We start from the raw sequence: 25,426 nt of genomic DNA, 5'->3' as shown, positions 1-25,426 counted from the left end.
ATTCCCTCATAAAAACTCTCTCCTGCGCAGTGTGATAAGGGATTTGAGAACCAGGCCCCTTAGAAGCTCTCCTGACCCCTTATCTTCTCAGATTCTCCTGCCCCCTTCCAGCTTCACCAACAGGTAGACCCTTTTGTGTCACTGGAAACTTGATCTGATCTTCCTTTTAAGAAATGTAAGGGTTTTTTTTTTGCTCCCCCTAATGAAATTCTACCTTGTGTGTCTCAGCTTCCTTCACCCTTCATCACAAACTAAAGATCTCTGACTTTCATCATCCACTGGAGGGCCTCAACTAAAATCCAATTGAACTTGACCTTGACCTTTTATCTTAATGTCTTCAGAGGTGAGTGCTGTGACTCCCAACCACCATAATTACCACCATAATTTCCAGGGTCCAGTACAGAACAGGTCCTCAGTGAACAATGGATGAGAAAATGGGGTATCTCCATCAAGACTACAGAGAGAGAAAGAGCAGAACTATGTACAAAAGCCAAATGTTGGAGCCAAACCCCATCTGTGGATTCAAATCCCATCTCTCTTTTACTTACTAGCCATAAAATTTAGGCTTGTTACTTAGTTCATCTGCCCCCTCTATTTGGGGAGGGGGGACTGGGGAGGAGCAAGCAGTATTCAGTAGGTCTAAGGGTCCCACCTATGGTCATTGGTCAAACAAGCTCACAGTTCAATGCAAAAGCCCAAAAATTCAATGCTGCTTAGGCCCCCATGGAGCTGGGACCACCCAGGCAACCCTAGCAGTGGTGGGGGTGTCCAGAATTGCACCTGGAAATGCTCTGGGGAACATGTGGGGTTGGGAATCAAAAATGGGTTGGTTTTGTGGCTGGAATGGCCCAACCACTGTATTATCTCTTGGCCCCTCACATCTATTTTCTGTTTTGTTGGTGCCTTTGTGCCACATTCAGCAGTGCCCAGGGCATACGCTGGCTCTGGAATTCAGAGATCACTCCAGACAGTTCTCAGTGAATGTATGGAGTGGCGGGGATCAAACCTGTGTTGGATGCGTGCAAGGCAAATGCCCTGCCTGTTGTACTATGTCTCTGAAACCCTGCACATTCATTTTCTTACTTGTAAAATGGAGACACAAGAAGGGCAGCTGTATTTTGCTTGATTGTGACTGTTAATGAATGATTAAGTCTGAAATACCTGAAATGTCTCCTGGGATGAACCCAGATCAATGCTAAATGGTAGAGAGTGCTGGGCATGTGAGGCCCCTCATCTTCTCCTGTCTCCAGTCTCCTTCCCCTCCACCCTCAGCTTCTGGCCAGCCAATTCATCTCCTCTATGCCCCTGCTGGTCCGTGAGATTTCCAGCTTTGCTATTGTTGGTCCATGGTGTGGTTAACGCCAATTTGCAATCTGGAGAGTGGCCAAAGCCTCAACATGGTCTGTTGTTCATTTATTGATGCAAACCCGGCTCCCAGGTGAAATTGCAGAAGCTCATCTGACTACTGTCCCCAGATATTAGAAAAAGATTGGACAGAATGGGGAGGATGTCTGGGTTGGCCTAGGCAAAAGGAACAGGGGCAGGAGGCTGCCACTGTGAGTTCCCTGTCTCCATTTAGGCCATGGAAATTAATTACAAAACGGGGGGGAGGGGAATGTTCTGTCCTCAACAGTTCTGATGCTCAAAGTGCATCAGGTCCCAAGACCTCAGCTTCTTCCCAAAGAAGCCACTAGCATCTGCAAAAGTCCCAGACAGTCTTAGGCAGAAAAGGCTCCAACAGTCGCTTCAGTCTGACACCCAGAGTATCCCCAAGTTCAGAACTCAGGGAACCAGGCCGACTAGAGCAGGTTGATCATAGCATAGATGTAGAGGGAAGACAGTGATTCCTCCGGCCCTGCCTTCACACAGCTGCCTGAGACCTGGCTGTGCAAGATGGGAAAAGCAGACCGGGTAGCGCCCAGCTTCCCCCAAACCTCTGCCCACACAACCTTTACCTGAGTCAAGCCTCCTTTGGCACCTCCTGCCTCTCTCCAAGTCCATGTCCTGTCCCTGGAGAGCTTACACTGGTGATTGATGCGAAGGAATTTGGAAAGAGCACAGACAGAGATTGGGACCCAGCCCAGCAGCTCAGACATTCAAAGCATAGGTTGAGGAAATGGCAGGCAGAGAGCCCTGTGCTGTCTGAACTTCAACCAGGATTCTCTGCTAGTGAGGAGAGGGTGAAAGCACCCTAAGTGATCTGGGTTCAAGTCTAGCCATGAATTCCATTTCCTAAAAATCTTTTTGTTGAAGGCTTAACTCCAAAACATGATTTAGATTTAGAATGAATGTCTCTTTTTGGGGGGGGACTGGAGTGATAGCACAGCTGGTAGGGCTTTTGCCTTGCATGTGGCCAACCTGAGTTTGATTCTTCCCTCTTCCTCAGAGAGCCCAGCAAGCTACCAAGAGTATCCCATCCACATAGCAGAGCCTGGGAGGCTACCCATGGCTTATTTGATATGCCAAAAACAGTAACAAGAAGTCTCACAATGAGACGTTGCTGGGGCCCACTCAAGCAAATCGATGAACAACATAATGACAGTGCTACAGTGCATTGCTATAGTCACTTTTTTTTATTTTTTTGCTTTTTTGGGGTCACACCTAGTGACACTCAAGGGTTACTCCTGGCTCTGCACTCAGAAATTATTCCTGGAGATGCTTGGGGGACCATATGAGATGCCAGATCTCTGAATCCAGTTCAGCAGCATCCAAGGCAAACATCCCACTGCACTATATGGAGGCAGGATCTTTCATCTGATAATTAAGTTAAAATCAGGAGATCAACCCAGTTCCTAACCCAACCTGATTGCCCCCTTACAGGAAGAGGAGTGTGAGTCACAGCTTCCCAAGGGAGAAGCCCTAAGAAGACAGAAGAAGACGATGACCATTGACAAACCAAGGAGACCAATCCTGGCCTTAGGCTTGTAGCCACCAGAATTGTGATATGCTTCTATTATTTAAGCTTCCAGTCTTGGGTTCTTGTCATGGAAGCCTGAACAAATGTGATCTCCCCTATCCCCAGTTTCCTTACCTGTAAGAGGGGATTTTCAATTCTATGTGTCATAGATTGTGCACTTAGAATAATCATGAACTTTAACGTGCCTGGACCAAAGGACATTCTCCAATATCCTCCTTCCTTTCATGTTCATTTTGGGGACCAGTGTCCAATAGGCTCTTGTTTATTGCTATATAGTATTCTACACAATATGGTTCTAGATTGTTGGTTTAAACATCCACCATAGCAGAGCATTCTGGTTGATTCCAATTTGGGTCTCTTCCATGACAAATATGTTGCTATGAAGGTTCCTACACAGCTATTTGTGCCAAATATGGTTTCCTTCCTCTGCTTCCATCCTCCCATTCCTCCCCCTTTCCTGCACACTACTCTTTCTTGTGCCCTTTCTTCTTCTTTCCTAACTCCTTTTTCTTCTTGTCCCCAACCCTTCCCTCTTTTGCAGGTTTTCTTAGCATTTGTTCTACTGTCTAGAGTGGAGGTGTGGAAGTTACCTATAGTCTATCGCTCACTATAGTTCAAACCCCACTGTGGTTCATCTCATTTCCCGCTTCTCCAATCCCACCCATGTTCCTCTCCATCATAACCATGGGAAACCTCTCTAGTGTGTGCCCTTGAATGAGTACATGAATTTATAAGAAAGGGAGTGTGACTGTGAGTGCCTGACTTCAATTCACATCAGACATGCTGCCAGGAAAACTCATTCCCAGCTGATGTCTTTCTTTCAACTCTGAGCTATCCATTCTTCCCCCTGTTGTTCTATGAGCAACAAAACACTGGGGCCCCCAGGTCTGTGTTGCCCACAATTTTCTTCCTCTTTCCCAAAGATGAACACCACACTGTATCTCCTCCCAACTACAGGCAACGTCAGGGGGAACATCTTTCCATACAACCTTCATGGTCCTAGGGTATAGGGTTGGTATATTTTATCCACTTCAATGAGTGGTGTCAGATTGCCCCAGCCTATGCTGGAGAATAGAAGCATTCACTTTTTCTCTTTAGTAAACTATATCCAGAAAATTTGAGCTATGTGTGTCTGGGGCATCAATAAACAATGACTTCCAGTCCTTGGACCTAGCATCCAGCAACTGAGAGACAGGCCCACCCAGGACAGACCCCCATTCTCCCTGAAGAGCTTGGGAGAGCTGAGACAGAACACAGCATGAGTCTGTCTAGAATGTTTTTCTCCTTAGAACAAGGATGTCAGCTAGTAGGAGGGCTCTCTGTGTTTGTGTGTGTGTGTGAGTGCGTGCACACCCACACACACACTTGCATGCATATGCTTCTGCTTTGATCCTGAAAGAAATCCTTGTCTTTCACAGCTATGGGACTAAGATTTCCAAAAGCCAATTCCAATATCAAGTCCTAGGGTATCTAGAAACAAATTGAACGTGCAGCCTGCTGAAGAAGGAATAGGGAGAATGAACCATCCATATCTAGATGAGGATAATAGGTACACTCTGATTAGTGTGAAAACTATGGACTCAAGGACTTCAACTGGCTAATTCTAAAAGCTTAAAAGGAGGAGGAGGAGGAGGAGGAGGAGGAGGAGGAGGAGGAGGAGGAGGAGGAGGAGGATGAAAAGGACGAGGAGGACACGGAGGCGAGGAGGACAAGGAGGATGTGGAGGATGTGGAGGAGGACAAGGAGGAGAGAAAAGGAGGAAGAAAGAAAGGAAGAAAGGAAGGGAGGAGGAAAGAAGGAAGAAAGGAATGGAGGAAGGGAGAAAGAAAGAAAGAGAAAGAAAGAAAGAAAGAAAGAAAGAAAGAAAGAAAGAAAGAAAGAAAGAAAGAAAGAAAGAAAGAAAGAAAGAAAGAAAGAAAGAAAGAAAGAAAGAAAGGAAGGAAGGAAGGAAGGAAGGAAGGAAGGAAGAAAGAAAGAAAGAAAGAAAGAAAGAAAGAAAGAAAGAAAGAAAGAAAGAAAGAAAGAAAGAAAGAAAGAAAGAAAGAAAGAAAGAAAGAAAGAAAGAAAGAGAGAAAGAGAGAAAGAGAGAAAGAGAGAAAGAGAGAAAGAAAGAAAGAGAGAAAGAAAGAAAGAAAGAAAGAAAGAAAGAAAGAAAGAAAGAAAGAAAGAAAGAAAGAAAGAAAGAAAGAAAGAAAGAAAGAAAGAAAGAAAGAAAGAAAGAAAGAAAGAAAGAAAGAAAGAAAGAAAGAAAGAAAGAAAGAAAGAAAGAAAGAAAGAAAGAAAGAAAGAAAGAAAGAAGGAAAGAAACTTCCGGAGGTACTTCTTGTAGGGGCTTCTCAGTCCTCCCAAGATTCACTGCTACCAGTTCTCATGGTTTCTAGATTTACTGCCAGATGCAAATTCTAGTTGTAGTTTCACCTGCAGGCACTTGGTTCATATGTACCTAAGTGACTCATAGGTTTTGGGTTGGAGTTGAAAGAACATGGTGTTACATCAGGCCTTACTAACTGCTTTAATATAAACTACCTTGAGGTCCAAGTTAACATATTAGAGATTCTCACTTCAATGAATCTGCATCGGACGGTTCTAATCCTATGTTAGAGTCTCTGAGACCAGGATCCGAAGGTTACCAATGTGAAATGGTTTTGAAATGTCACATTTCTTTTGTGTTGCCTAATGGTCCCAGGGTGACTGGGTAGATAAGGTGGTTATTAATACAACTTGCTCATCCACCCTGAGAGATACCCTCTGTGAGAGTCAGGGGATCCCTAACTCCCTTCCCAGACCCAAGAGACCATGGAGAAGGAGTTTTTTTTTTCAATTATTTATTTTTATTTATTTATTTATTTATTTATTTATTTAGTGAGTCACAGTGAGGGTATAGTTACAGATTCAAACATTTCGTGCTTGCTTTTCCCTCATGCAGTGTTTGGGAGCCCATCCCTCCACCAGTGTCCATTCTTCATGACCAATGAACCCAGTATCCCTCCCACCCCCAATCCCATCCCCCCTCCTCACCCCGCCTCTGTGTCAGGGCATTCCAATTTGTTCTCTCTCTCTCTCTCTCTCTCCTGTTGGGTGTTGGGGTCTGCAACAGAGGGTATTGAGTGGACATCATGTTCGGTCACTAGTCCACTTTCAGCGCGCATTTCCCTTACCACGTGGCATGGAGAAGGAGTTTTACGATCCTGAAAGCTTCTGATGTGGTGCTCTATGCGGACAGCTGCTGACAGTGTGGGGTGACCTCTACAGATGGAGTCTTTGATTCCGTGAGAAGGTGAGTCTCTGTCAGGTGGACTCAGTTGGTGCTCACCTGCTGAGAGCAGGTGCATATGGGAGTCATAATGAGCAGCAGAGTCAAGTTCAATTCCTGCCGGAATTAGAAATGTTCTCTGACTACAAACTAAAGCTCCCAGAAGAGAGTGCTGCAGAATTTCCTGGAGCACACAGATGCATTTTCGGCCACAGGACCTCTTACATTATACCTCACTTACTTATCAAAAAGTATCACACATTTGTTTGGTTTCTAACATACTTGCTTGTAGCACTGATGTCCCATTGTTCATCGATTTGCTTGAGCAGGCACCAGTAACGTCTCCATTGTGAGACTTGTTGTTACTGTTTTGGCATATCGAATACGCCACAGGTAGTTTGCCAGGCTCTGCTGTGCAGGCAAAGTACTCTTGGTAGCTTGCCGGGCTCTCCAAGAGGGACGGAGGAATTGAAACTGGGTCGGCCATGTGCAAGGTAAACGCCTACCCACTGTGCTATTGCTCCAGCCCTGTGAAAATAAAATATATTTTTTTTAAAAAGAAACAAAAACTGAAATGTTCTCTGACTGCCCTGCCTCACCCCCCTCTCTCTCTTCTCCCCCGCCTCTCTCTCTCTCACACACACACACACATGCACACACAGACACACACATATACAAAATCCTTTCTCTCAAATCTCCACTGGCACAGCCCAAGACTCATTTATGTAAGCTCTAGTGCCTGAAATTCTCATATGGAACCAATTCTATGGAGAAGTTCCCACAAGCAATTAACGGATTTGTTATTTACATAATCTCTGTTGAGACTCCCTTCCCCTCATTGACTCCTGAGTAATAGAGAAGCTTGCTGGATCACCAAACCTTGAGCAGAATGTGAAGGATGAGTAGGTATCAGCAGCAGAGACCCTGCTGAAGGGTTCCTGTTCCTGTAAGGATTCCAGCCATCTATGCTTACCTGAGCTAGAGCAAGGAGAAGGGAAGGAAATGGGAGGACACTGGAAGGAAATTAGAGGCAATTCTAGGAATGAGTTTTGAAAAATTTACCTCCATGTCTAGAAAACACACTTTCTGCAGGCATCCTGCTAACATCTCTTCCCTTGTGACTTATGCTACCCAGGCACAACAGACACTGAGCCTTGAAACTGCAGTGAGAAGTCTTCCTCGTCACTGAGATCAGGCCTGAAGTGAACAAACAAGACAGGAGAGTCTGGGTATCTGGGCTGACTCTTGAAGCCCCGTCTCCCATGGATAGACCAGGTAACCAGGCTCCTTCTCTGGTTCTGCTGAGTTCCACTCTGGCCATTCCCCTGAACATGGGCATCCAGCCTCAGCTGGCCACCTAGACCCTTTCTTCTCAGGCTAGCCACACTGGTTTCACACTGCCCCTGGGCTGTCTCTGTCACAAGACCGGCATGGTGGTCATGGAGGAGGTGAGAAGAATCGTATGTTGGTGATGCTGAAGGTGAACACAGCAGGATTTAGCAACAGAGAAGCAAGGGTATGTAAAGGTTTCTTGAACCCTACAAGGCAGAAGTGTTACTCTTGATTTTCACATGCAGCAGGGTTAATTCACTGTCATCTCATTATTTGGAAGAGAAGGAACTTTCCCAGCCAGTGGTGAATGACATGGAATGTACTATCAAGCCATGAAAAGCAGGAAGGAGTCCGAAATGCTTGTGAGAGAAGTCCGTGGTGAAGGCTACCTGTAGGATCAAACAAGCTGTGAGTTTTGGAGAAAATCTGACTTTCTGCAAAAGGGAAAATCAGCAGACATATAGCAGCCCCATGGATTGGGGATGGAGAGATGGGTGAAAGATGGGGAAGAAAGGAATTTCAGAGCAGAGAAAAGATACTGCAGGCTGCTATCATTGAAGGCAAGTGTAATCACACATGGGTCCCAAATAGAGGGTACAAATACCATGAGTGAACCCTAATGTAAGTGGTAGGCTTCAGGTGATGATAAAAAATAGGTACACATTTCATCGCAATAATAAATAATAGTAATAGCAATATTTTAAACTTTTATCTTAGGCATGATTAATGCCAATATTGTTGATAGTTCATACACAAAACATTCTAGCACCCTCCACCGGAGTGTCTTCATCTCTCAACTATTGTCCCTGTGCCCCTCCCCCAATTTTATCCTTTTCCTTTCCTTTTCTTTTCCTTTGTTTAAATTGAATTATATATACAAAGCTTTCATGTTTGAGTTTCAGTCATACAATGATCGAACACCCATCCCTCCAACAGTACACATTTTCCACCACCAATGTCCTCAGTATCCTTCTTCCCCCCATTTCACGCCCCCCCACCTCTATGGCAGACAATTTCCCTCTCACTCTCAGTAAACTCCATTCTGAGGACCAGTCTCTTAGTTTCTGTTGCCTAAGGCCATTTTTTATTATTTTACTTTAAAAAACTTTCTGCATATGAGGAAGATTATTCTGTATCTATCCCTCTTCTTCAGGGACATCCATGCCCAAGAGATGGAGGTAGAAGCTTGAGACTCAAAAAAAGGGAAACCAGACCTGACCCAGACCCCCACCACGAGCTTCTGCACATACACAGCCCCCCACTCTGCAATCCTGAACTATGTGTCTGCTGTGTGGCATGATGGGATATAGGACATTGTAGTGGGGATGGAGTTCGAACATCACTGTGCTCGAGACTCCTCTGCAGAGCCAGTAGGAATATTCATCATGGACAAGAGATGCACTCCATCATAGGGTCTAGGCTAAGCCTATTTAGTCCACTTAGCACAACACACATACTTCCAGGAGTGGTGGGAACTGTCTGTTCCTCCCTCAGCTCTGTAAACCAGCACAGAGAGCACATGGAGCTTCTCCAAGGTCACACAGCACATAGGTGGAATGGAAATCTTGGTTTCTGAAGACCTACCATGGGCTTGACTTTCTTCCTAGGTACTTTGAAGCCACCATTTGGCCTAAGAAATACATGGAATGTTCATCTTCTCCAAGTATCCCTTCCTTTCTTCTCTCTTCCTTTCTTCTGTCTGTCCTCCCTCCCTTCCTAGCTTCCATCCCTCACTCCTTCCTTCTTTCCTTTCACTTTTCCTTCCTTCTTTCATCCATCATGCCCTCCTTCCTTCTACCCATCCCTATTATCTTCCATTCTTTCTTCCCTCCATCTCTCTCTGTCCTTCCTTTAACCCATCACTCCCTCCTTCAGTTCCTTCCTTTTTTTCCCCATCATCCCCTCCCTTCGTCTTCCTTTTCTTTATCCCTATTTCACCCCCCTCCTTTTCTTACTTTATCTCTCACTCCTCTTCATCCTAGTATACAAGGAGAGTGAAAAGACAAGTGTTCAGAGTAGCCTCTGTCCTGGCAGGCCACACAGGGACTGGGAATCCGGGTTAAGGCAATAGGAGCCATGTTGAGGAGAGACACATCATCTTAGTCTACTTTTCCACGGATCCTCCCAGAGGCTCCAAGAAACCTGGACAGCGGAGCTTGGGAAGGGAGACTGGAGCAGGGCGGGAGGCTGTCACTGGCAGCTGTCAGGGCTAGCTCTGTCCAGAAAAGCTCCTCCCCTGGGTGATGAAACTCACCCCCCCGCCCCCGAAAACCACCTAGGACGCCAACCCAGGTCCCGTCCCCTAGGAGTTCTGGCTGGTGAGCCGGGAGAGGGTGGCTTCCACTGCAAAGTGGGAGTAAGGGAAGAAACTGAGCCCCCGTATCTACTTCATCTGTGGATTCCTATCATTTCTCCATCTGTGGATTTAAAGTCATCCTCCTTTGCTTACAGCCCGGGAGAGAGGAGAGGAAAGGACAAATGAAAACCAGAAGCAGGAGCCTCCTGAGGAAAGGAGAGGCAGCGGGAGTTTATTTCCCAGCCAGGCCTCCCTGCCTCTGTAACCGTATCCCAGACTCTGCTCTGCGCCCCCATCTCCCTGCTCCCCCACCTTTGTAAAACACCCCCTAGTGGAATGAGCCCCTTTGGCGGCTCCCGGAGGGGTGAGATTTTTCCAGCCCCTGGATGAAGTACCAATCCTGTGACTTTCCCTTTAAGAACTGTCAGAGCGGGGGAGGCCGGCCAAGCCTGGGCTGGAGGTGGGGACAGTGGGAAGAAAGAAAAAAAGAGAGAGAGAGAGAGAGAGAGAAGCAGAAAAGTTTTTTTCAGAGGAAAATGCAGGGTTTGTCCTTCACCCTGACGTCAGCTCTAGCTTTAATAAAAGCTCCCCGCCGGGGCTGCGGGAAGAGACAGAGCTGGTCCTCCCGATGGGCAGGACAGACAGGACCCATCTCCCGAGAGTGGTGACTGGACCCCCGGGCACTCCGTGGATGCTTTTGCTGTTGACTTCCAGGCATGAGGTGGCTCCTGTCCTGGGCGCTGGCGGCTCTGACAGCCTCCGCCGCAGGCAGTGTTCTGGCCTCGGTAAGTCCCGTCTGGAGGGTTTGGGGGAGGGAACCAAGGTTCTTTCTCTCCAAGTCCTGCTACCTGGCCGGCTGGTCGGAGTATTGGGGACAAGGTGGTGAACCAACAGGAGGCAAAGGTTAGGGTCCAGGGAGAGAGGTGGGACAGCTCAAAGTCTGCTGAGCTGGTGGAAGGCTGAGGAAGGGGTAGCACTGCGGGGAATGCAGACAATAGGCTGTCCAGGTCTTGAGCCACCCCTTGGAATGCAACACCAAGGGGCACCCTAAAGAACCAGCGTTGCGGGGAGGCTCGATTTCAGATGTCGCTCTATCCAGGTTGACTGTGTGACCTGCAGCTGGTTCCTCAGGCTCTCTGAGCAGCATAGAGTGAGAAGCTTGTTAGGAGGCTCCTGGAGTGTTTGAGTGTGGAAGGGAGTCTTCAAGTGTTGGAGCACTTCAAAAGACGGCACATGGAAAATGCCAGGTGGAGCTGGAAAGAAGAAATGGCCAATTCCCCGCAAAAGAGTCCGTGCGCTTGAGATAACTCATCCCCTTTGGGACGTGTGAGCATCTGGGTCCCGGGAAGGAGGCTTGCTGTCTCAGGGGCTCCCGTGGAGAGTGGGGGTGGGGCTGTCTCTCCCCCAGCCTCTTCCCAGAGTTCAGCCAGAGGAATGGAGGAAAGGTCTGTGCCTCCTAGAAGTCAGGGAGCAAGACACGTGGCAACCTAAGGCCAGCTTGGAGAGCCAGGCGTGGCGGCGGGCACAGGGCAGCTGGAGGTGGGCAGCTGCGAGGAGCTGGCAAGATCCCACAGAGCCGGCCAGGGCCGGCTGCCAGGAGGGAAGCTAGAGAAAGAAGGAAGAAGAGGGTTTTATTACCTCTTCACACTGAAAGCTCTCTGGGCCCATTCTTGGAGGGAGAAGCAGCGTGTTGGGGACAAGCTCCCAGGCTCCGAGGGACTGGGAGCGTTTCTGCCAGACCTGAAGTGGAGAGCTAGCAGGTCAACAGCCTGGGAAGAGCCAACGTGATGCCTCGTCTAGGTCCCGGGTCTGTCCGATTCATTGTCAAAGCCAGCGCACCCCTGCATGGCTCCTGCCCGTGGCTGGTGCCATCCATGCTCCAAAGCAGCTATGACTTCCTCCTGACAAGTGAGAAAAAAGGAGGCTGAGAGCCCAGACAGTGATTTGCATTGGGCCCCATGGTTCTAAGTAGCCAGTCTCAGATCTTGTCCTATCCTGCAGTCTAATTTTCCCTGCCAGACTCTTCCTTCCTAGTGGAAGCAGAACAGCATTTCCTCTGAATTGCTGCCACCAGAAGCCAAATCTGCACTCCTACTGGGCTGCTGCGGGGCGTGAGGGGGGGAGAGGGGAGGAGTGGTTGGGAGGACAGGGGTGAGAGAGGATGAGTAAGGGGTCTGTGTGCTGGAGGAGGAGAAAGGCCTACAAGGGGACCCTGAGAACCCTGGTTTCCTACCCTGAAAAAGGCCAGGCTGAAGGGATGAGACCCCAGGCTTAGCCGAGGGACACACAGGAGCTCAGAGTGCAGACAGACCCAGGGAGTTTCAAGGCAGGAGATGAGCCCCTGCAAATGCCTCCCACCCTATAATCATTTCCTTGATTCAGTAGCTAGAGCTCATAAGCATCCTAACACCCCCATCCCTGCCCGCCCCATGAAAGCTGTCATTGGAGGACCCCCAGCGCTTTGCTTTCTGAATAGCGAATTCCATCCATGGCCATCACACCCCCCTACCCCGGTCCCTGCCACCAACTAGCTTATAAAGGGAAGTCAAGTCTAGGCAGGGGCCCAGGGAGATTTTCATGGGCGGGGGAGGAGGGACATAATTATAGCTTTCCTCTGGAAGGGAAGTACTGGAGACATGTTGGGGGGAAAGGCTGAGCAAGTGCAGTCCTGAGGGCGGCGGAGAGTTCCCTCTCCTCTTGGGTTTTCGAACTTGGTGTAAAGGGTCTATAGGAGGAAAAGGAGGAGGAGGAGGAGAGGATACAGAGGAGTGGGATGCGGAAGTGAGCTCAGAAACATAGTCAGGATTGTTAGAGATATTAAGAAATGATGGGTAGGGGGCTGGACATCAGGTTTGGTCTCCACCCATCCTTCCTTTTACATGGGGGCTGAGTCTTATCCATGAGCAAAGAGAATGACCTAGAGGTTGTGGGAGCAGCCAAGTACAAAGCCAGGTGCTACCTAGATCACCCACAGCAACTGCCCTGGGTCCCTCTATCTACCTGGTGGTGAGTGATGCTGAGTAAACTTTGCAGATGCATAACTTGAAGACAGGAGAGGTCAAATTAACTTGTCTGAGGCCCCACAGTCAATTATCAGTAAGACTGAATTTTTTTCCCTCATTGTGCTGCAAAAACCCACCATTGTTACGTATTTGGCATATCCAATACGCCACGGGAGTGTGGGCAGGATGCTCTCGGTACCTTGCCAGGTTCTCTGAGAGGGAGAACTAGGCTATAAGAGCATCTCTGTATCTTGGCCATTGATGAGATTACACGGCACCAAGGGCAGTTTGTAGGTGTTGCTGCCAAGCTACTGGAAAATGGGGGGTCTGGGTGGAGGAGCACAATCCTGATCCGGGAGATCTCAGCCCTGGGTCCCACACACTTGGGTTCCTCTGCCAGTCCCTTCTTGTGTGAGGCTTGTCCGTGGCTTATTCACATGCCAAAAACAGTAACAATGATGGGTCTCATTCCCCTGACCCTGAAAGAGCCTCCAATAAGGCACCACTAGGAAGAACGAGTAAAGAGAGTCTGCTAAAATCTCAGGGCTAGGACGAATGGAGACATTACCAGTGCCCGCTCCAGAAAATTGATGATCAATAGGATGACAGTGATACAGTGATACAGTGTGTTGCAAAGATTTGGGTGGATTAGATTTTCAACCAAATCTTTCCGCACATTCCTTGCCTGCGTCCCTGGCCCACATGCCTGTTGCAGAAATGAGAAGCACAGAGAACCCCCTCCTGCCCCTCAGAGCTGGTGAGGCAGGAGACACCTCGGAGCCAGTGGCATCAGCCAGGACAGCTGACCTACATTAGACATCGCAATATATGGGAAGGGGGAAAACGTTGGAGGTTTTAATCCCAGTCCCTCTGTGTGCACACTGTCAATCCTGGGAAAAGGAAGTCAGCCTTTCTGAGCCAGACTCTTCCTTCATCTGCCAAAAGGCAAGCTATTAATATTTGCTTTTTCATACTGCTGGAGATGTTAAAGAATAAGGCAGAAATTTAAAAATAAGCACAAAGGCTTGGAGAGACAGTAGAGGGGTTAAGTCTCAAGCCTCGCAGGCAGCTGATCCGAGTCTGCAAGTACAACTGCAGAGGCCCCCAGGCCTGACAGGGTGGTCTGACTAATCTCCACCAGAGCAGGACCAGACCAGACCAGAACAGCATCATATCTCCAGACCTCGCTCTGAGCCACTGGCCTGGTAGCTGGGAATTTCCAGGACACATCCCGTGTCAACTAACTGCTTGGGACTTCTCTGAGATAGACTTCGATAGGCTAAGCTCATGCTTTGCATGCAGGAAGCCCAGGCTGGTATCACATGCTCACCCCAAGCATTCCCAGGAGTGACTCTGAGCCCTAATGGGTGTGGTCCTCCAGACAAAAATAAATATGATGCATAGAGGCATGAGAGAGAGTAGAGTGGGTAGGCAGGGGGGTTATTTTGCATTTTCTCGATCTGAGTTTCGCTCCCAACACCACACATGGTCCTCCGGGCTTACCAGAAGTGATCCCTGAGTACAGAGTAGGGAGTAAGCTCTGGTGATGAAGACAGATCAATCACAGATGGGGATGATGAGGATGATGATAATGATGGTAGATCATGATGCTGCTGATGATGGATAATGATAGTGGCCATGAGGAACAATCATGATGGGAGTTACGGGGTTGGTGACAGTAGTGATGGTATTAGGTAAACTTCTGCTGTTGGTGATGGTGGTGGTGGTGATGATGTTTGTAGATAAGGCCATAAAAAGTCAGGGTTCTCCACTCTGTTAGGGTATCACTGACCATCGACTTATTTGTCACATGAATGCTGATAGTCCCATGTGCATTCGCTCTCTCTGTTTCTAGAGATGCAGTGAATGTCCAATTCTGCCCCTGCTCCAGAGGGCAGCTTGTGTATTGGAGGCCGCTTTATTGTACTCGCACAAAGGCTGATGCTGAGAATTTAAGAGAGAAACTCAGTGGGCTCTGGAAGAAAAACACTCAGCAGCACCCCTGAGTGTCGGCACATGAAGTGGTTCCTGAATGATGCTCATGGACACTTGGTCTTAAAGTCACTGAGTCAGACTCTGGTCTCTTCTTCAGCCTTGAGGTCCTGTTACTCAACCAAGTCTCTGGCCTTTCCTCATCCTCCCTATGAAGGAAGAGAGATGGTGAGGGAAAAGGGGACCACATCCAAGATGAAGTGGGACCTCTAAAAACATTAGAAATAGGCATCCAAGGGATGGAATGAGTTCTGTGTCTGCCCAACCCATGGGCCCTAATCTTGAGGTGAGTCCAGGCTGGGGGTGACTGACCATGACTCTGCCGAGTCCAGATGGGGAGGGGGAGGAGGGGTGATTGAGAGAAAATGAGAGGCCAGGCTTAAATGCAAGAAGGACACATGATCCGGGCCTCTCTGGGAATCTCACATTGAGTCTCAAAGAGGAGAGAGAGGCCTGTACCCTGAATCTGCCCTGGGGGGACTGCGTGAGGGTGGAGGATGGAGAGGAGGATGGAGATACCTCAGACCCTATCTGGGAGGTGGGACCTGCAGCTGTCCTAGAACAGGCCTGCTCAGACAGTGACAAGACAAGAGTAGGTATCATTGTCATGTTAAACACACCATGTGCCTTCCCAGTGCTCAATAAGGAGGCTCCACCTGACCCCTAGGCTTGCGATCCCATTGGTGAAGAAGGTCTTTCTCTGTCCTTCTTCACCAAAGAGAAGAGAACGAGACATGGCCCAACCTTGTTGTCTCCCACCAGCAGCGAGAGCTCTGGCCTTCGGCTGACCCATCCTGTTCTTCCAGGGGCTTCCTGCCAGAAGGGTTGGGTCAATGCATGGCGTTTAGAGGGAGGAGCAGAGATAAGAAATAACAGACTTCAAATCTAAGAAACTGGATCCTCTGGCTCACTTTATGGACTCTTTCTGAGCCTCCACTTGCTGTGGGGTGCGGGGAGGGATGTGATTGTGCCAAAGAACAAGTGGAACCATGCAGAGTGGGGGGTGGGGGTGGGGAATGGGGGTGGGGTGCAGAGGGGGCAGCCCACAAGGACTGTGTGGCTTCCTGTGAGCCTGGACAGGCTTCTGCTTTTAGTCTGACCCCTCAGCCTCTTTCCTGCTCCAAGGATACTGCAGCAAATACTCAAATGCCCCCTCCTCTGTGCTCATGGCTGTCTGGTCCATCTGACTCAGATGCTTTACGACACACTCCGAGAATGAAGTTGATGTTGTCTTACTCACGGCTTCCACTTCCCCTGTGTTAAAGCTGTCTTGTCCAGGAGCCCAGAGATAGTACAGCAGGGTGAGATGCTTGGCTTGCACGAGGCCAACCCCTGACACCCCACCTACTCCCCCAAGTCTTACCAGGAGTGATTCCTGCGTGTAGAGTTGCCATATTAGCCCACATGAGTGCCCGTGGGAACTGGTGTTGGCCCTGTGGAAGGATACTCATTCCATGGGCATTCTTAGCTGGCCTCATAGATGACCTCTCCTCCTCACATCCCATCTTCCTACAAGGACAGACCCCCTCAGGGGCTGGAGCGATAGCACAGCAGGTAGGGCGTTTGCCTTGCACGTGGTCGACCCAGGTTCAAATCCCAGCATCCCATATGGTCCCCCCATATGAGTGCATGAGCCAGGAGTGACCCCTGTGCATCACTGGGTGTGTTCCTCCCCCCCAAAAAGGACAGACCTCTCACCACTCCCCCCACAGCCCACACTTCTCTTGCCACCTGCTGCCCTGTCCCCACTCCACATTCATGTCTTCCCTGTGTCCTGAGACTTTCTCTACACAATCCACTGTCACTGTCACTGTCTCTGCTAGCGAGGTAAGGGTGCCCAAGGCATGCATGTTGGCTAGATGAATAAATCAGTGAGCAAGCCGGGCTCAAAGGGATGCTAACAGGGCAGGATGTGAGGACAGAAAAGGGTGTCGGCCTCTCTGAAGTAAAGGCTGAATGCTGTGAGCAGGCAGGACAGAGAGAGGGTCCAGGGGATGGCTGGGACCACCGATGGCCATGGTTCCAGGGCACAGACCTGGGAGGCAGAAGCCTCAGATTTGGGCATCTGGTCCGGGTTCTCATTTTGTCTCTGAACCTTGGTTCCTGCATCTGAACAGGAAAGGGAAGTTGTCTCTGCTCGTACAGCCAGGCAAGGGGAACTCAGGATTCGGGGGTCCTCGGAGCCCCTCTTGGCTAGTAGAAGCTGGTAGTTGGGTCAGACATGGATTCGGGGTTGCACTCCTTTGTCTTTATAGTTGCTGCCCTAGACATTTAAACCTGTCCCGTTTCCCAGGCTCTTCAACACACACGCACACACGCACACACACACATGCACACACGCACACACACACACATGCACACACACACACATGCACACACACACATGCACACACGCGCACACACGCGCACACACGCGCACACGCACACACCAACTTCCTTAAAAGCTGTTTCTGGCCTCGTGCTCCAAGTGGCCACGTCCCCACACTTACAAAGTTGAGCAGTAAAATGTCCCAGAGCCCTTCCTTGAGGACCCTCCCCGTGTGCAGAGACCACGTCTGCCTCGTTTGGGGGCAGGAGGCAGCCACAAGCGACGACAGGAGCTGGCTCACCACCCTACCCTCTTATTTTATTTACTTTTTTTTTTTTTGGCGGACCTGAATTTTAATACGAGTCCCTGCAACTTCAAAAGCTTGTGGCTCATTACTGGGAAAGGAACTTGGCTCCCTGCCCCGTGTCTCTCTCAGTGTAAAGCCCATTTCCCCTGCCAGACACACGAAAGACAGGAGTTTAGAAAACCAATTAGCAGGAAATCTCACAGCACCTTCCTCTTCCCCTGACATGCTGCTGCCTGGCCCACGTGGAGGCCCCCGTCTGGCTTTCCCGGCTGGTGAGGGGCGGAGTGGGGGGTGGGTGGGAGGGGGCGTCGTGGGGGAGCCCGAGCCACGCCCTGAAAGTTTCCTAGCAGCACTGGGTACTCCAGACACCCGGGTCAGATAGCTAGGATGGCTTGGGAGCTAAGAGCATTTTCTAATAGCGGCCCCAGTGGTCGGACATTGTCTCTAGAGGTACAGATTTTCGGGGTGCACTCTTAAGAGACCTCAGAAAGTAGGTGCGCCCCTGTCACGCGTGGCTGACCCAGTCCACTGCACCAGAAATGTGAGGCTGATGTCCTGGGAAAGGCAGGTGAAGCAAAGGGCTGGGACACAGCTCCGAGGTCAAGCCCAGAAGGTTACCCCACTCCCCCGGCACCCCATGGTCCCCAGGGCCCCTGTTTTCAGTGAGGAAGGAGGAGAAAGGCTGACCCCTGGGATACCCTCCCTTCAAGCCCCTGTAGCAGGCTCAGGTCATTTCTTTCTCAACTCTGCCCCCTGGTGGACTATCTAAGTAATACCTCCCAAAGGCCGAAAGCCAAACTCCAGGATCTTTCCCAACTGAGCACTGTCCAGGGCACCTAGGAGAGGGAAAGAGCAACTTGTCCCTCCAAAATTCCGCGCGGGAGACTCAGCTTAGCAGGCCTGAAGCTGAATATTCAGAGTGAAGTCCAGGAATTTGTATTCTGCAATCTTAGCGGCCTTTCAGAAACCCCTTGAAAAATCCCTGCTCAGGCTCCGCCCACGTCACGCCCCTGATTTGAGGGGTGGGGAGGAGGCGCCTCAGAGTTTATTCGAGCTTCTGGTTCCGGACACGCAGCCAAGCTTGGGAACCACTGCAAGAGGCAACCTTGTGGGGGTGGGGGGGGAGGGGATGGGGGGGAAGACCCTCAGGGGCTGTCATATGGTTGGCAGAGGAGCGGGTGCTGATGAGGCTGGTGTGAAGGGGGCTGGGGGGGAGGGTGAGCAGGCACAAGGAGACAGGAGCAGGCAGTGGCAGAGAAAGTGCTAGATTGTGCTCCACCCTTCCTGTCTTCTCATAAACTGCTCGGTTTCTGCAGAGTCCGCTCTGCTCTTGCCATGCATTGCCAGAGAGATTCATTCTTACATGAACAGCTGTGATTTACAAGGGACCCGTAGGGAGCATTGCATTCTGGACTCACTTTCTGTCTCTGTTTCTCTGTCCCTCTCTCTGTCTCTGTCTCTCTCCTACACACATACACACCCACGCACTCATCCATGCATGCATGCGCACACACACACACACACACACACACTCCCATTTTCTCCCTTTTCTCTTCTCTTAGGAAAACACAAATTGAGGTAAGCTCAAGTGGATGGCGGAGTATTTTCCAAGCTCCGTGTCTCCATCTGTAGAGTGGGAATGGCTGCTGGTTCGGGTGAAACAGAGGGTGGGTGGAAGGACTACAATGGGGTGTCTGAGGAGGGCACAGGGTTGGAGGACTGTTCCTGTCTGCAGTTGGGCAAGCCAGGAGTGGCCCCAATGCCCAACAAAAGCTCTGCCTGGAAAGAGCCTCAGGGGTCCTCATTGTGGGGTTGCAGAAAGAACCCCAGTCAATTGGACAATCCTAGAGAAGTTTCAGGAAGGGGGCTGGTCACTGAGCTTCCTCCTCATCATCACCACTGGGCTTCCTGCGTCCTACTTCACCAAGCCCCATGTGTGGGCAGTTTGCCTTTGTTCTTTGTGGTTTTGTCCAATGACCCAGCAGCCTGAGTCCTGCTCTAAGAAGTTGAGACTCTTTGGGGCCATAATCTCATTGTCCTCCAGAGATCAGGGCCTGCTGTGCCCCAGGAGAGCCCAAAAACCAAAGAACAAATGTTATGGAGCCCCAAATATATTTGACACAGAGGCTGCGGATACTTCCTCTGACCAACTGAGCATCCACTAAAGATGCAGTTACCAACTGGTGCCACATCATTCCAGGTTAACACAAGTGCTGCCACAAACTTCAAACCACACCCAATGGATGGTGGCACTGCAGCACTCTGAAGACAGGAGTACAGACACCATCCAAAGAGGAGAGGGTGCTGGTACTTTGGCTGATTTCCCTGGTAAGCCAGTGAACAGGAGATGTGGTGACTTCTCATGTCTTTTCTCTGGCTGAGAAGACTCCACCATTCTTTCTGGAAGACAGGGAGCCAATATCTTTATGACAACAGGCCAGGTGCCAAGACAAAGGGCAGAGAGAAATGCTAGGACATCTGGATATTTAAAGTGACTGATGGCACGTGTGAAGATTTGTGTGAGAAAGAATCTGAGTGTGAGTATTATGAAAGAGAGAATGTGAGTGTGTGTGAGGATGAGAGACTGACAATGAGGGTCAGTGTGAGCATGTGTAAGAATGTGTGTGAGAGAAAATGTGTGTGTGGGGGAATGAGCGTCTGACTATATGAGAGTGTGAGTGTGAGAAACTGAGCTTATGACAGTTTTTAGACGTGTAAGAATGTGAGTGTCTGAAAGATAATTATGAGAAAGGAAATGTTGTGGAAAGGTGGGTATGAAAGAATTAGTGTGTGAGAGAGGGGTGTGTGTAAGAGAATGTTAGAATGATAATGGCGTGAAAACCTGTGAGAGAATGTGTTTATTGTAAGAATGTGTGTGTCTAAGAACGTGTAAAAGAGAATTAATTTGTGAGAGTATGACTGTGGCAGAGAAAATATGTGTGTGAGATTGAATCACTTGTCACTTGTCATCACTTGTCATCCCATTGATCTTCTATTTGCTCAAGTGGGCACCAGTAATGTTTCCATGCGTCCCTGCAGCTGCTAGTGTTACTCAATGGTATCTGCTCACTCCAGGAACACAATGAGCTTCAAATTCAGGGTTTTGAAGAAGAGGTCTGACCATCTCATAGGTGGGCAGCCACGTGGTCTTTTGACGTCCTGTGGAATCCACTCAGTAACAGCTCTAGTCCAGTGGTCATCTCTGAATCGCATTACATGTCCAGCCCATCTGATTTTTGACACCTTGACAAACAGACAGCATCCCTGATTCTTGATTGTTGACAGAGGTCAGAACTCAGGATCCCTTCTCTCACTGGAGTGAAACGTGATACTCCAAGCATAGCTTTTTGGATTCGTCTTTGGGATACCCAAATAGCGTTCTCATCCTGCTTTCATAGAGCTCAGGTCTCTGAGGCATATGTTAGTGAAAGAAGAATGGTAGAGTCAAAAAGATGTGCCCGGAGGGGCTGGAGCAATAGCACAGAAGGTAGGACATTTGCCTTGCAAGCGGCCAACCTGGGTTCGATTCCCAGCATCACATATGATCCCCTGAGCACCGACAGGGGTAATTCCTGAGGAGTAACCCCTGTGCATCACCAGGTGTGACCCAAAAAGAAAAAAAAAAAAAAGATGTGCCCGGAGCCAGAGGTTCTTCATCCTCTTAACTACTTCTTTGACACTCTTGAAGGCGTTCCATGCTGCTCTCTTCCTCCTGCGCAGTTCTGGCACCAAGTCATTCCTCATGTTGAGTTCTCGACCCAGGTACACATAGCTGCTGCATTCGGAGATTTTTGTTCCGTTGAGAGCAAATGGAACGTCAGGGACTAGTTCGTTTTTCATGAACATTGTCTTTGTGAGATTCAGCTGCAGTCCTACCTTTCCACACTCTCGGTCAAAGTCGGCCAGCATTTGTGCTCCTTGGCTAATGTTTGGTGTTATTAGAACAATGTCATCAGCAAAGCAGAGGTGGTGTAGTTGCCGACCGTCTATCTTCACTCCCATTCCTTCCCATTCCAGTCATCGTATGACGTTCTCGAGGGTGGCACTGAAGAATTTTACTGAAACAGCATCACTCTACCGAACCCCTCTCTTTACATCAATGATCACTTCCTTGAAGAATGGTGAGATCCTGGTGGGGAATCTGTAATACAGCTCGCAGAGGATCTTGATGTACTGAGTTTGAATGCCCTGTTTGGCTAGGGCTTTGATGACTGCTTCAGTCTCAACAGAATCAAAAGCCTTCTTTAAATCGATGAACATTAGACAGAGCAGCATCTTGAATTTTCTTAAAACTTCAATGAGCTTTATCACTAGTGAGACTGAATATGTGAGAGAAAATGTAAATATGATAGAAATTGTGCCTTAGAGAGAATGTGAGTGTGTGTAAAAGAAAACGTGAGTATGAGCAGGTGAGAATATGATTGTAGGTGAGAGAATAGAAGTGTCTATGTGAGTGATACTGAGAGAGGGAATGTGACATACATGTCAGCATGTGTTAGAGTGTGTGTGTGAGAGAGAGAAAGCATGTGTGTGTCATACACACCAGATGACAGACAGACAGTGCTAGCTGGTATGTGAGGGAGCTGGTCTCAGGTAAGGAGCATGAGAGCACTGTCTGTGAGTGAGCTATCTTGGACCTTTGCAAGGGAGGGGAACTACAGTGGGACCAGGACTAGCTGCCAGGGCCACCCTGGAACAAAAGCTCTCCAACTCAGTGGGCACCCTAAGAAGTCACCTTCTCCCCACCACACACTAGCTGCTGCCTGGGCTTCTAGGAAAGGCCATCCCTGCAGAAGCCGACCTCATTGCAAGTGTGGTGGGCTCCGCTGAGGATAAGGAGGGGAGGGGAGGGCCTCTGTGCTGATGGACTGGACAAGGGGAGGCTGCTTTGCTCAGAACCTGGAGGCAGACACTTCACGCTTAGACCCTGGACAGTTTGCTGCTGGGTATCTGCAGCAGCTTTCCAGAGATGCTACGTCACAATTTACCCACCAGTTAAGAGGCCGGGCTCCGTGATTTCACCAGGGCATGAGGACAAGGTAATGGCACACACAGAAAACCCTCTGCCATGTACCTAGAATATTCCATGCCACTCATGATGAACACTTCTCTCCTGGGTCTGGACAGAACCCGAAAGCTCTTGGGATGAGAGAGAAGTGCCCAGAGATGGTGTGCTGGCGTGCTGGCTAACCAGGCAAACCCACTGGGCCCACTGGCCCGTGCTCCAGAGTCCAGCACTGTGCCGGACACACTGTGCTGCCCCCCCAGGCCCTCTGAGAAAACCCCCTCAGAGCCTCCTACTATTTGGTACAAGAGCTGCTCTAAGATGCTCCTGGCTGCTATGGTCCAGACCCCAGGAGAAGAAGACCTAGTGCAAAGCCCCCCTCCCACACAGCTGGCCAGGGGCTGGCACCCTACCTGCTCTCACCTGCGCCTCTCACCCGCTCCACACCCACTGGTCTGTGTGGAGGAAGCGGGACTGTGACACTGGCTGCTCTAGCCCTGGTTTTTGCCGTGACCTCAACACCAAGGTCCCTGCTTCTCCCGTCCATCCTGCAGGCACACTGCCCATGGTCCCAGCTCTGTCCCTGACCTCCCAGGTGCCTCTCCTGGCTGCCATCCTGTGGAACTTTCGCCTGTGAGCTCTAGCGACCACCTCCCCAGAGACCAGGAACTTACAGTCTTTCATGTGCAGCCAATCACAGCAGGCTGAAGAACTTGGGGTCCACATTGCCATTTCCATCTTAGCTGGGCCTCCCAAGGAGCTGTGTGGCATTGGCTCTGTCTCTGTTGCTCTCACTGCACAGCTCGTGAGATTTAGGATCGGTGAAGGGGATTTGAGAAACTGGCATGCAAATCTCTCCATGTGCTGAATGCCCTAAGAATTTTGGCTGGCAGCGAGGGCCTCTGCATTCACAAAGCATCACAAAGCATCCGTCCATCCATTCATCCTTCCACCAGGCAAATGCATCCAAGTCCCCTGTCCCCTTTCATGTGCCAGTTCCCCTCTGAGCTCATCTGTTTCTCTGTGAGCACAGTGACTGGAGCTTGACCAGCTGCTGCCTGAACTTGCTTTTGCCCTGCAGTCACATTCCCTAGACTGTAAATGCTAGGCAAGGTCAGGGTCAAAGGGTTGCACGCCACAGTCCTCAGGCCCTAGGGTCACAAAGTTTTTTCCGGGTCAGACTTCCTCCGGTTCCGTGGACAGGGTACGGGCAGAGTTCCCACCGCTAGATGGCACCAACAGCCAGGACTCCGCTCTGTCCACTGGGAGCTTATTTCTCCAGAGCCCTGGGGGTCATCACCTGCCAGCTCCATCTCAGGAGGGGCTCTGCTGCGTGATGGGCCAGGACCCCCCGGATAGTTGGCTAGGGGACTTGCTTCTGGGGATTTTAACCGGGAGAAGTCAGCAGGCTAGACAGGCACCCGGAGGGGAGGGCTGCCAGCCAGGACACAGCCCAGCCAGCTCAGCCCAGGGGGTCCTGACTCCACCCCGACTCTGTGGAGATGGACAGACGTGCAACCAGAGGGCAGGAGGGTGTCCCCACTCAGGAGTGGCCACAACACGCACCACCTAGTAGCCCTCAGAGGAAGCAGTGCTGCGGCCAACTCCCTAGTTCCGGATATTTTGGCCATGGGAAAAACCCACTTATGACTGTCTCTGCTTCCCTGATCTTTTTTTTTTCTTTTTCATTACTGTTGATGCGTGGGCCACGCCTGGTGGTGCTCCCGGGCTTTGTGGTATCAAGGACCACACACCCAGGGCCGCCCACAGGCCCACATGGGCTCTGCTCTAGAATCAGCATGGTCTGTTCTGGGCTCTCAGATTTCATCCCAGTTGAAGGGAGAGGGCCTGGGAGGGGAGAGCCTCAGCATCAAATGACACCAAAGCCAACTGCGGTCAACAGCCCGCATCCGTCCATGTGCCAGACGCTCACCACAGAGCGGAAGCCGCTCCCGGTGTCGCTCTTAATGCCGTCCCATAGGACCCGGTGGTAACAGCTCTAACATGCTCTGGGAAAGATACAGGAGGCTTCTTGGAGGGAAGAGCCTTTTCCTGCTTCTGCCCCCAAGCAACTACTGAGGGCCTGGAGGGGGGTCAGAGATTAGTCCACAGGTAGTTATAAAACTCTGAGCCTTCTGGTCTCACAGACTGACGAAAAGAAAGTATCACTCGTGTGTGTGTGTGTGTGTGTGTGTGTGTGTATGTGTGTGTGTGTGTGTGTGTGTGCATTTGTTTGTTGGATCACGTTGTGTTTTTAAGGAAAACCAACAAGGGCAGGAGTACTAATGCCTCCCATATGGACACCAGCCCTGGCTTCCTCCTCGGTGCTTCTTCTCTACCCCATCCCCAACAAAGCCTTCCTGAGCCTCAACACCCACAGATCAAGACAGGGCTCCAGAGCTGCTTCTCTAGGCTGCTCTCTATCGCTTCTGTGTCTGGACAGAGAGCCTAGCAAGGAGGTGGGACATGTTCTGTGGCACCCGGAGGCATGAGTGGATCCGTGGTAGTCATAGCACTGGGCGGCTAGCTTGGCTAACGGGTAACAGGTGGAGCACAGAGCAGGGAGAGCTGGGCTAACAGAAGACCCCAGGCAGGACAGTCTCTCAGCGAGAGGTCCTCTAGGCTAGTCACCTCAGTCGTGACGCCCAGAGAACTGAGGAAGGAAGGAAGGTGTCTTGGTCACAGTGAGCTACAATGTGGAAAGGCAACGTAGCCAGAATGAAGCCCTGGACCAAGGTTAGAGGTGGAAAAAGCCTTTTTTGACTTTCAGAGGCCCTTTATTTGCCTGATCAATATTTGCTGTCCTTACTATGCACCAAGTCCCAAACCAAGAGTCCAACTAGTCCAGCACCTTCGTCGGGACCATCTCTCCCAGTCATTGGCCCGCACTCCCATTGGCGGAGGTTCAGAGAACTCAGCGAGCAGAGTTTCAGGGCGTCCTGGGTTCCCAGAACACCACCTTCCCTGTGGCTTTGCCACAAATCACTCCTACTGAAGCTGTGTGTTCTCCAGGC

At 50.0% G+C, this 25,426-nt stretch overlaps 1 protein-coding gene across 1 annotated transcript in view; it reads left to right on the top strand.

Moving 5' to 3' along the window:
• The first annotated feature begins 10,316 nt into the window (after window positions 1–10,316).
• Window positions 10,317–25,426, top strand: part of CCN4 (cellular communication network factor 4) — a 31,864-nt gene continuing 16,754 nt past the window's right edge. Inside the window, exon 1 of the mRNA XM_055127705.1 lies at window positions 10,317–10,583. Within this exon, the coding sequence (XP_054983680.1) occupies window positions 10,515–10,583 (69 nt within the window). The 5' untranslated portion in view covers window positions 10,317–10,514. The remainder of the gene's footprint in view (window positions 10,584–25,426) is intronic.

The sequence above is a fragment of the Sorex araneus genome, chromosome 2 (assembly GCF_027595985.1).
Source record: "Sorex araneus isolate mSorAra2 chromosome 2, mSorAra2.pri, whole genome shotgun sequence".
Classification (NCBI taxonomy): domain Eukaryota; kingdom Metazoa; phylum Chordata; class Mammalia; order Eulipotyphla; family Soricidae; genus Sorex; species Sorex araneus.
This window is presented reverse-complemented; position numbering and strand designations above follow the sequence as displayed.